The sequence below is a fragment of the Theobroma umbraticum genome, unplaced genomic scaffold (genome assembly GCF_002168275.2).
Source record: "Theobroma umbraticum cultivar Fairchild unplaced genomic scaffold, ASM216827v3 scaffold_86.0, whole genome shotgun sequence".
NCBI lineage: Eukaryota > Viridiplantae > Streptophyta > Magnoliopsida > Malvales > Malvaceae > Theobroma > Theobroma umbraticum.
Genome location: NW_018397263.1, coordinates 2,905,041 through 2,915,879, shown reverse-complemented (window position 1 = coordinate 2,915,879; position 10,839 = coordinate 2,905,041). Strand labels below are relative to the sequence as shown.

Genomic DNA, 10,839 nt, shown 5'->3' with positions numbered 1-10,839 from the left:
CTACATTTGTTTAGGAGGTAAAAAGTATGAAACTCCTATTCAAAAAAAAAAAGTATGAAACTCTTTATTAGCTTTCTGCATTGCAAATTGCAATGGCCATGGTGGAAAGTTGTAGTCTTTTAAGGAACGTGCCTGCCGCCTTGGTGTCTCCGACGGAGAGTTTCATACCCTCTTGCTCTCTTTATGACTGCAAGCAAATGGGATGGTGCGACGTGGCTTAAAAGCGACCGCAAATTGGGGGGGGTCACTGAGTCACTGTCGTCAGAGTGTGTTCTGGGGCCTACTGATCTGTGGCTGTTGCAAATAAATGTCTTTCATTACTCAATGTTGTTGTAATAAGTTCGATCAACGATGAGACAGCTTATACAAATTATTCCCCAAATTTTTAAATACTTAAAGTATCGTACTCGATGAGAGAGGAAGAGAAGAGCCCCACTTGAGAGTGAGCCTTACTCTATTTCACGTGGAGTTATTACTCATTTGACTGTGATTTATGAAGGATGGGTAGCGAATAGAGGAAGAGTTTGGGCGAGTGAGCTTGGGAACATGCATTAGCGTATTTGGGTAATTAAACTCTACTCTACTCATCTTACATTAGACTTTTTCTTATAATTTTCATTAGATTTATTTTGTTTTTGATAGAAAAGAGGTAATTCTTTTATATCATAAATCTCATCTGTTCTTCACAAAACTACACAATGAAGTCTCAAATTCTACCCATTTGGATACCCTTTTGAATAGCATAAGATTGATGATTTCTTATTTAGACTGAATTTACCATATACAAATGCATACAGGGAGACTTAATTCTAGGCTTCTAGGATTATATTTTTTAGTATTTTTATTTTGTTTTTTAAATGAATACATTATCTGAAGTACAGACGTTATCCAGGTCTTATGCTTAGAGATAATATATTTTACTCAAGAAATCTGTCTTGTGATCAACATTTTTTTAATGTGATATGAACTTAGAAGAAATCATGTAAAGTGCAAACCTTATCAAAGAGGATAATAAACAATATACTTCATGAGGCACGTAGAGATTAAAATATTAGAAACTTTAGTATAATGAGGCCTGTCCTGGTATTAAAATCACTTTCTAAACATCATTATTTTGATCATTATCAATTCATAAGACAGGTCTCCATAATATTAAAAACTTTAGCTATCAGTTATCTCCCAACTCTTTGCTTATGCAAAGTTTTGAATAAAGAACTTGTCATTTATTTTGTGATGGAAACATCATTAGGTCTCTACTTTATGACAGGGAAAAATGAAAATAGTGCTGAGATTACATCTCCAACACCAAGCATATTCAAGCCAGAGTAAAGTTGATTGGGACTAATTACAAAATTAAATTATGAGGTTTACCAAAACTAGCTTTCTTTTTCCAGAGAGCTTGTTGGGTTTATCAGCTGTCAGTTAAAAGGGTCAAGCTTGTATTTCATTGGGCCCAAAAGCTGCAGACAAAGTTCTGGGTCTGGATCTGATAAATTTGGAACGCAAATGCTTTATTCTTGGGTGCCTGTGATTTTGGGTTTAGAACACAATAGGAATAGATACAGAAGCCCAATAGAAAAGTTTAGTAGCCCAAACAGTACATGTTGGAAGTTCAAATTAGGCCGAGGACCCTGCAACCAGATCTCTTAATTCTCAGACTTTCACATTTGCAATAAACATTTGTTCAGCCCCTTGTCATTGTCAATTTACCCATTTTCCCACTTTTATTATGTTAAAACTTAATTTCAGCAGTAGAAAAAAGAGTATTTGATACCTATAACAACTTCAGCTTTACACATGAAATGGTTTTTCCCACCCTATACCTCTTATTTCGATGGACACATAAAACCAAAATCTGCTCTGCCCTTGGGCTTTGTCAGTGGGGGATTCACTCCAACATCCAGTCTAGCATGTTGGAGACTTTGAGTTTCAAAGTGCCGATTTCCCGACCATTTGAAGAGTGACAAGTCAACAATGTCATCCCATGTCTAATTTGGCAACTTCTCTTTATCTCCAAAATTCCCCTTTGGCCTAAGCTTTGACAGTTCCATTCCAGCAACATAAACATTAAGATAGCTGTAGCTTCCCTGTTCTTCTTTTCTTTCTCTCTCGTGATAGCTACGTCTTCCCTGTTGATCAAGCTGAAAGCCATACAGATATTTTTCTTCACGGAAATTTGACTAATCTGCCCATTCCACAATTTGACACGTGCACCCTACCAATTGTCACGGATAAGTCCAGGGTGCCCGTCTGGTCAAACAACAACACTACAGTTTTCACTGTAACTCCTTGCCTTGGGACAAAACCATCGTCAGCAGAAATTTTTTAAGATTATGAACTACAGAATATATCCATTGCAAGTTTTAGATTCTGTCTCCATGCCCGTAATTACGCAGAAGTTGACACAGCTTATCTTCCCACCCTTTTGGGTAATTTCACTGTTTCTTCAACCTAAAGTTTAGAACTTTGAACTATTTATAACACCTTTGACGACACCACATCTACCTAATCGAAAGATCCCATTTTTTTCATTTCCCTTTCTTCAAACTGGTACGTTAACCTTTTCATTTATCTAACTTCTGGTTTTTTGTTGAATGTTAAACGTTGTCGTTCCTTTTCTTCTCTCTCTGTCCCATTTTTTTAAGTGCAATAATGGGTTGGCCGGCAAAGACGCTGGCGTGTCGCCTCGTAATAGGAAGCCAGGATGGGAGGGTGGTTATTATGAATTCAAAGGAAAATCTAAAGCAGGGGTCAATGTGGAATTTCATGAAAGTTGAGGGAGTCCTATATAATAGATTTTTTTGTTTATCTTCCTCCTCCTGATCCTTGCTCAATCGCTCAGCTCTTCATAACTGTTTCAGCTCTCTGAACGACACCTTATTTACCCGTCTCATTGCGGGTCTGTTTTCTTTTTTTGGGAAAGCCTAAGATGTTACAGCCTTTTAGGACTTTTATTTGGTTTAATCTCCAAGTTAAATTTATCCCTTTTTTTGTGTTTAAATTTTGGTTTCAGGTAAATTTGGAGTATAAATTGGAAAAAGAAAGGTTGGAGATTAATGGAGAGCAGTTTTGAGCCCAAGATGTCAAACTCTTCATCTATAATGGAGAAGGGATATGGGGAATTCGGGTATTTTTCTTCCTCCAAAAAATTTCATTTTCCACCAATTTTTTGTGCATTAATTTTGTTCTTCTTTTTGTTGTGATTTTGAAGATGTTCGCATTATCGAAGAAGGTGCAAGATCAGGGCACCTTGTTGCGATGAGATATTCGACTGCAGGCATTGCCATAATGAATCCAAGGTCCTTAGTTTTTCTTTGCTTTCTTTTTTCATTTTGGAGACAACCTTTTAATTTTGGAAAAGATTTTCTTTTTTAACAGAACTCAATCGAAGTTAATCCTTTAGATCGTCATGAGGTTCCTCGCCATGATATAAAAAGGGTCAGCTGTCTTTGGCCATTGCTATGTCTTTGTTGTAATAATTTTGGACCTTTTTTTCATTGTTTTAAGTGATTCTTAGCTGATTTTTTTATATTCAATATATAAAATGTCTTTCTCTTTTCAGGTTATTTGTTCCTTGTGTGACAGAGAACAAGATGTAAGTTTCCTAAAAGTATTTTAATGTTGATAAAATTACTTTAAAAATGATGTAAATAATGAGTGGAATGGAAATAACAGTAAAAAAAGAATATTAACTTGGTCTGATATTTTTTGATTTATATTAGGTTCAACAGCATTGCATTTACTGTGGGGTTTGCATGGGGAAGTATTTTTGTTCCAAATGCAACTTTTTCGATGACGATGTAAGTCAGAATAATGCAGTTTAAGATTGAAGAAGTGCAATTCATAGATATACTTGCTTACCAAGGAAAAGCTTTTTTTCTTGAATTGATAGGTCTCGAAAAATCAGTACCATTGTGACGAATGTGGTATCTGCAGGTTAGAAATTTGCTAGAAACTATTCTTTTTGTGTGTCTATATTTATATGATATCTGATGATTAATTTCGTTTGGTATTGTAGAATTGGAGGAGAGGAGAATTTTTTCCATTGTAATAAGTGTGGTAAGATTGCCAACTTATCCTGTGTTTTTACTTGAAAGACCTTTTAAATTTCTCCTCCTTCAATCATTAATTTTTGGATTGAATTTGTATCTGTTGTAGGATGTTGCTATTCTACAATGTTGAAGAACTCCCACAATTGTGTTGAAAAAGCTATGCACCATAATTGCGCTGTTTGCTTTGAAGTAAGTTAAAAAACTGAAGGTTTGAGTAGAATGATATGGATTGTCATGCTTTTCTTCAGCTGCTAATTTTTTGTTTTGTTGATTAGTTTCTCTTTGATACAACGAAAGACATAACTGTCTTACCATGTGGCCACACTATACATTTGGAATGTGTAAAAGAGATGGAGTCTCATTTCCGGTGAGTCCCTTTTGAGAACACAAGTGCAACCTCTTGGTTCTGCTGGTTAAGTTTGCAAAAGCATTTCCTTATTCCTTCGTACATTATTCTTGGGCAGCGCGGTTTGGTGTTAATAATGTTATTGCAGGTATTCATGTCCTGTTTGCTCAAAATCCTACTGTGATATGTCGCGGGTGTGGGAAAGACTTGATCGTGAGGTATGTTTATTATACCGTAGATCAACTTATTTTTGTTTTTAGCAATGGTGTATGTAAATTTTCTGATTTGGTCAACTGCCAAAATGTTCTTAAAACAAATCAGGTTGCTTCGACAGTGATGCCTCAAATTTATCAGAATAAGATGGTCAGTGATATTTGCATATTTTTAGCAGTTATCAGTGCTTAGTTTCTTTTAACTGTTAATGATTGAGACAGTATTTTGATTGAGCAGGTTTGGATTCTTTGTAATGACTGTGGTGAAAATTCTGAGGTTAATTTTCATATTGTGGCACACAAGTGCCTAAAATGTAACTCATACAACACAAGGCAGACACGGGGAGGTGCTGCTTCATGCTCGTCAGAGATTGCCGAAATAGTTAGATGATGGGTTCAACTATGTTTATTTACTGGTATTCAGTTTCGACTTAGGTCCACTGTTAACTGTTGTAGAATGGGGAAACCTACTTGGTCAGCAGAGGGTAGCCGGGATAATATATTCCCTTATACTTTGGTTACTCGTGTCTCTTATTCTAATCTGCTGGTTCTGGAGCTGCTGATTGTATCAGTAGAGCAAGGGAAACTTGGAAGAATGCATATGCTAATGTACTCGGATCGTTGTTGACATTGAATAAATTCCAAAATTTTTAAGGAATCAATTTTGAATTTTATATTTTCCCTTAATTTGCATCTGGTAAATACTTCAGCGTGAATCAACTTTATTTTTGCTTGTAATCTAACCATGGCCTATATAGGCAAGTGTCACTAACTTATCCTTTATATCAGAAAAGGATGAGGAGCGGGTGGGTTGGGATTAAGACTATAGCTGATAATGGAGTATTAGAAGTGTGATCTGTCAACTGAGTCACTGTCTATGTGATTGATAATTCTAATCTCTAAATGAGTTTGAGACGAAAGGGTTTTGCGTGGAATGAATGTGATGGCGTGTTCTGATCGGGCCATCAGTGCTTGTGCAATTATTTTTAGCTTCCAGTATCAATCATTTATATGGTCACCCGGAAATTAGGCAATGGTAACATCATTCAGTTGAGTAAAAATCAGTTTCTGATTCACCTGATTACTCTAGCTGCTTCAATTGGCAGGCAGGTAACATCATGTCTAACTTGACAAACAAGTAGAAGATTTATATTCCCAGTTACTTTACCAGTTTGCTGAGGAAAGGACGCCAGCCTTAGCACATGCCCTTCTAGTTTTGATGAATTTAAATATCATATACATCCATTGCTAGGAAACATTGCAAGATAGTCGATTGAATTTTATAGACTGTTCAGTTTAAACGCTTTCACCTAATTTTCTAGATTGCTGTATCCATGATCTGAGTTATTCACATCTTTAAAGTTTCTGGTTAGCATAAGATTATCTCTAGCCTCAATTTCTAACAATTTCATTCTAGATGACTGAAAAATGCAGCATCATCTAGTAAACTAGTAACAGCAAATGACATGTAACCTCAAAATGGTGTATGAACACATTAGAATGAGAAAGAATCGTTTTATATATCAACCAAACGAATAGGGTCAAGGTAAAAAATCTGCATTCTCAATACACCTGTAGATCTTATCAGTTAGGTACATCCCCTGGGCTCGGGCCATAAAGTTCTATCTCTCGACGATTGAGTGGTTGCAAAGGTCTTGCATTTGCTTCTGCATACTGAAAATCATTTGATTACCAAGGTTAGATTTGGCTTGGAATTGCTCATTTCAAGAATGTTCAGGGTTAGCTAAATTGATGATCAAGTATCAAATAGGTATCTACTTACGTCATGAACAGCTATTCGGAGTGCCCGGACTTGGTCCCTTGAAACAGTTCTTATCTGGATAAAGTTCAAATATGCTTCAGGATCTCATTTCTAGAGGAGTTTAAAAGGACAAAAGTGTTGGTTAGGGATGATTGGATTTACTTACCTTCTTGTTCATTGTCCAAATGACACCTTCAGCGCAGGGAGGGACTGTCAATGAGCCCATGTATCTGTAAAACTTCCTGCCACCCATCTTGATCAAGCTTGGATCAATCACCCCTATATACCTTTCTTGCACATGATCATTCATGGATGTAATATTGCCTATCAGCTGAAATATATGAGCAAATAATGTGTCAGAGAACATTGCAAGTGGCACAAAATGATTGGAATTTGGAGGCCATACATCTGATATTCTCTAATCATTGTAGAAATTAATCTTCACCTTGGAGAGGAAAGCATCGGGTGCACCAAACTTGTAGAGTAGTCCAACAACAGCTAGATTGTTCTGCACATTGGGGTCCTTGCACTGGTGTACCATGTGTAGCTCCAGGGCATACCTAATTGTTGTCCAAAATCAAAAAGAGAAACAAAAACCCTTGTAAGTCGGTTGAAGTTGAATTGAACCATTTTATCTCACCTTGTCGACATTTTAGTGTTTGAATAAGAAAGATGAATTAATAGAGAGTAGAGACCTTCTGCCATTAATGGTATGCTCAGAAGGTGAGTGCCAGTGAGCTTGTTGGAGAAAGTATTCGGTACCATTAGTCTTGATTGAACCAGCATCATAATTCAGCCATTGAAGCTGCATATTCAGAGAAAACACACAACAATATTGATGCTGTTCATATGATGTTTATTATGATTTCCTAATTTTTAATTCATGTGTCATCCAAGATGGCTCGTTTGATCCTAAAAGTCATGGAAACAACAACTGCTAATAGTTTCCCAGGGCCTACTTTACTTTACTTCCATTTTATTTTCTTCGTCTTCTTCTTCTTTTTTAAAAGGTATAAATAAGCATTATAGCAAAGAGTAGTAGTAGTAGTTGAAGACTTGAAGCGTTGTTTGATAAGCACATTTTCCATTTTTATGAGGTGGGTGGGGCCTGTTGAATAACATAACTCACATATGACCATTAGCTTATTTTCTTGGAAGAAAAGACCAAAGCAGGGGTTTGACAAGCTTTTCCATGTGAAAGGGACAACTTGTAGTTTTCCATACATTGCAATTCACATGGCTGGCTATATTCTTTTGGAAGGCGGTGCTAGAAAACTTACTTTACTGAATAATGAATTCGATTTGGAAACCTGTGAGCATCTGCTTAAACCATTTGGTTTTCCAGCAATTTGTAAACAATGAAAGTAATCCAAGTCAACACACCCACAAAAACAGAGCAAACAAGAAATTACAATAACTTAATTAAACTTGAAGTACATGCCTTCATGGAGAAAGATGATTGAGGGTGGTGGCTGGTTTAGTTAGTTGGAAAATTGGACATGAAATCTTGCGATGTAGCTTATTAGTTTGATGATAATAAAGTGTGATTCAAACCATTAATGTCTGTATTAATTCCTTACCGAAATATCGTGGCCTCTGTTCTTGACGATTGCATGGCAGGGCTTATATCTCTTCTTCAGCTCTCCAGATTTGTTGATTACCTTCACTCTCAGACTTGACATATCTATTGGGGATTGCAGACCTCCATTTTTACAAGCAGCCCATTCTTTCTTCAGATCTCCCCATTGGCTTGGTCCTTTTCCACTGTTCTCCAGGTAATCAAACTCCCTCTCATCCTCTGCATCATAGAAATTTCACACGTGACATTCTCTATCAGTCTACCATATATATATATATATAAACACTCACTTTGCTTTCTGCTTTTGACATTTACCAACTTCTTGAGCTGAAACTGAAGCTGAGTAGGAGAGAAACAGAACTGGGAAGATCAGAAAAACTGAAACAAAGATGGGTTTGCTTTGATGCTTCATGTTCTTTTAAGGCCAAACCAAAGAGTTGCATAAGAAACAAACAGCAACAAAAAATGGATGTGTCTTAGTTCTTTGGGATATGATATGATATGCAAGAAAGACTATAAAAGAGTATTTATAGTGATAGGACATAGAGAACGGTTTTCAGAAAGAGAAAACGACAGAAAAATGAATTTTCCTACTAGCTTCTTGCATATTCAATGTTTATTGGTATGAGATTGAGATGGGCAAGTAACCTAATATATAAACAAATCTAACGGAAATACTCAAGAAAGACAGGCTGTGGCCTTGGTGGACACAAGGACAAGCAGCGGCAGCAGAGTTAAAACAGTTTTCTTTTGGTCTAAAAGAAACAGTACGTAAACCGAGTAAACAACTTCCAAAAATGGTTCTTACTCTTACCGACCACATTGACTAATTTACTCACTGTTTGTTTCATCTTTTCAAGCATCCAAATTTCCATTCTTTGCCCCATCCATTCACTCAATAATATACAATTATGAGAAAAAAAAATTAAATTCAGCAATTTGCCAGGCGATAACAGGAGGGAATCAATGTTTGGGGTGGCTGCCTAGCTAGCTCTGACCATAGGAGGAATTAATTTTAATTGAATATAAAAAATTTAATTGACTATAATAAATGAATAAAAAATTTTATTTTAATTTTTATAAATAATTTTAAATTTTTTTTAAGTATTATGTCATTAATATATTATAACACTGCTATAATCTTAACTCAAGCTGATTAATTTCAACACCACCGAACTTATGCGTATGAAGCATTGGTCACTATCTATTGATTGGTTTAAAGACAACTCATCAAGGACAGAAAGAAAGTGGCATGGCCCAACATTTTCATATAGCAAAATCTCCCAGTACGTGGAAAGGAAATTCCTCCTTCCTTCACACGGTTTGGGCTGTTGCAACAGTGGTCTTGGGTGGATGGAAGACGAAGCCAAGATCCGCCCACCATGATAGAATAATCGGGAGATATGCTCTGACACCCTAGGAAAATAGAACGCAAAATATATCTACCACTCAACTCTCAGCTGTCTTTATATACATATAGTTAAAAGGTATTTTTTTTAAATGAAGGTGGTGATTTGAATTTTCTTTTTTTAAATAAAAAATTATATATTTTTTTAAATGACTCATTTCCGACAAGTGCCTTTATTCACAACCCAACTTTGCAACTGTATTAGGGTCTATAAGAAATGGAAGATTTGTGGTCAACAAGGATATTTCATATTTTATCATGGGCATTTATTTTCTTCAGCATCAGCTGCCCTACGCGCTCTCCGACTTTACCTTGGGATACAAGCATGGAAAGTTATTACCCGCTTCCTTCGGAACTTTTCCTTTGGTTGGTGGTTGGCTCATAATTAATAGACTGCCAACCGCTGTTAATTTCTTACATTGTAGCGCATAGTAAATCCTTTGTAATTTTGTCCATCAAAGTACACTGTAAATTTTTATATTATAAGATTGTAATCAATTTAATCACTCTATTCAAAATGTTATTGATTTAATCTATGTATTTTGAACATTGTGTATAATTGGATTGATAGAATAGCTCAGTCTAATGGGATTAAACATGTCAGATTTTTTTTTAAAAGTAAATTTCACATATATACTTTTAAATAAATTTGAAATCAGAATTTATCGAAATCATTTTTTGATTAATTTTTATTTAAATTTTTACTCCATCTAAAACTATTAAAATCTCCTTCATAAATTAACTTTGCGTCGCATCAAATCTCAAATCAATCTTCCATTAGAGCTTGCCTAGAAGACATCATGAACTTGTTCTTCCAGTGTTTTTAATTATTCATCTTTTTAATACAGAGACTTTGTGCAAAGTTAGTGTACTCGACTCTTATTAGTTGTTGTTCTCTTGCTTTAATTATGTTGACGGAGTACGTGTTTCTTTTATTTTAAGTCTCACCGGACAAAATATCTGGCATCGACTTGAAGATGCAAACAAAAACCCATGGAAAGACCAACGTATGCATCTGATATGGATACACACGTTTAAGCACAGGAACAATAATATCTCCCCTGTTTCATGGTGGATATAACTTTCTCCAGATTTTCTTCTTTATTATTGCTTAAAAAATCTGCCATCTTTTCCCAGAATCCTCCTTTCCCTATGAATTCTATACGCGTATTGATAATGGGATCTAGTGGCCCCCTTCATACGGTAAGGTGGTACTTTCCCATTCGGGGATTGAAGTGCAAAAAGCAGTGCTCCTTGTAGATAAAACTATCGATTGCAACAGAGAAAATGGAGCATCATATCACAATTAACTATAACGAGTGACTTGACCCCTAATTAATGGGAAGTCCACAATCAGATTTTTCTAGGCCTTCCACCTACTCTCTGTTTCCACTTTTCTTGTTATAAGTAGCTCTTTATCTGCCTTTCAAACATCCAAACTGCTGTAGCAGTAGCATAAAACTACCAAGCCACATGGCCA

At 35.9% G+C, this 10,839-nt stretch overlaps 2 protein-coding genes across 3 annotated transcripts; one reads left to right on the top strand and one right to left on the bottom strand.

The window, feature by feature from the left end:
• Nucleotides 1-2,386: 2,386 nt before the first annotated feature.
• On the top strand, nucleotides 2,387-5,297 carry LOC110420238 (E3 ubiquitin-protein ligase RZFP34-like). 2 transcript variants are annotated; one of them, XM_021433481.2, is made up of 13 exons: nucleotides 2,387-2,550; nucleotides 3,014-3,127; nucleotides 3,212-3,299; nucleotides 3,379-3,438; nucleotides 3,563-3,595; nucleotides 3,723-3,800; nucleotides 3,893-3,936; nucleotides 4,019-4,059; nucleotides 4,159-4,241; nucleotides 4,328-4,419; nucleotides 4,547-4,616; nucleotides 4,720-4,761; nucleotides 4,849-5,297. In XM_021433481.2, the coding sequence occupies exons 2-13, from the start codon at nucleotides 3,057-3,059 to the stop codon at nucleotides 4,999-5,001; spliced, it is 855 nt and encodes a 284-aa protein (XP_021289156.1). In that variant the 5' UTR covers nucleotides 2,387-2,550; nucleotides 3,014-3,056; the 3' UTR covers nucleotides 5,002-5,297. The 2 variants fall into 2 exon arrangements, with proteins under 2 accessions (XP_021289156.1, XP_021289155.1); XM_021433480.2 differs by lacking the exon at nucleotides 2,387-2,550 and adding an exon at nucleotides 2,693-2,899.
• An 814-nt stretch (nucleotides 5,298-6,111) lies between these two features.
• LOC110420212 (alpha carbonic anhydrase 7-like) lies at nucleotides 6,112-8,576 on the bottom strand. The gene is made up of 7 exons (XM_021433447.2): nucleotides 8,267-8,576; nucleotides 7,953-8,170; nucleotides 7,068-7,177; nucleotides 6,818-6,932; nucleotides 6,539-6,703; nucleotides 6,394-6,447; nucleotides 6,112-6,284 (listed from the first exon to the last, which is right to left on the bottom strand). The coding sequence occupies exons 1-7, from the start codon at nucleotides 8,361-8,363 to the stop codon at nucleotides 6,195-6,197; spliced, it is 849 nt and encodes a 282-aa protein (XP_021289122.1). The 5' UTR covers nucleotides 8,364-8,576; the 3' UTR covers nucleotides 6,112-6,194.
• Nucleotides 8,577-10,839: the final 2,263 nt, after the last annotated feature.

Coding starts and splice junctions, on each gene's coding strand:
- LOC110420238 (XM_021433481.2), top strand. CDS start 3,057: ATGGAGAGCAGTTTTGAGCCCAAGATGTCAAACTCTTCATCTATAATG. Junction 3,128..3,211: donor AAGGGATATGGGGAATTCGG/GTATTTTTCTTC, acceptor GTGATTTTGAAG/ATGTTCGCATTATCGAAGAA. Junction 3,937..4,018: donor GACGAATGTGGTATCTGCAG/GTTAGAAATTTG, acceptor TTGGTATTGTAG/AATTGGAGGAGAGGAGAATT.
- LOC110420212 (XM_021433447.2), bottom strand. CDS start 8,363: ATGAAGCATCAAAGCAAACCCATCTTTGTTTCAGTTTTTCTGATCTTC. Junction 7,178..7,952: donor ACAGAGGCCACGATATTTCG/GTAAGGAATTAA, acceptor CTGAATATGCAG/CTTCAATGGCTGAATTATGA. Junction 6,704..6,817: donor CCGATGCTTTCCTCTCCAAG/GTGAAGATTAAT, acceptor CATATATTTCAG/CTGATAGGCAATATTACATC.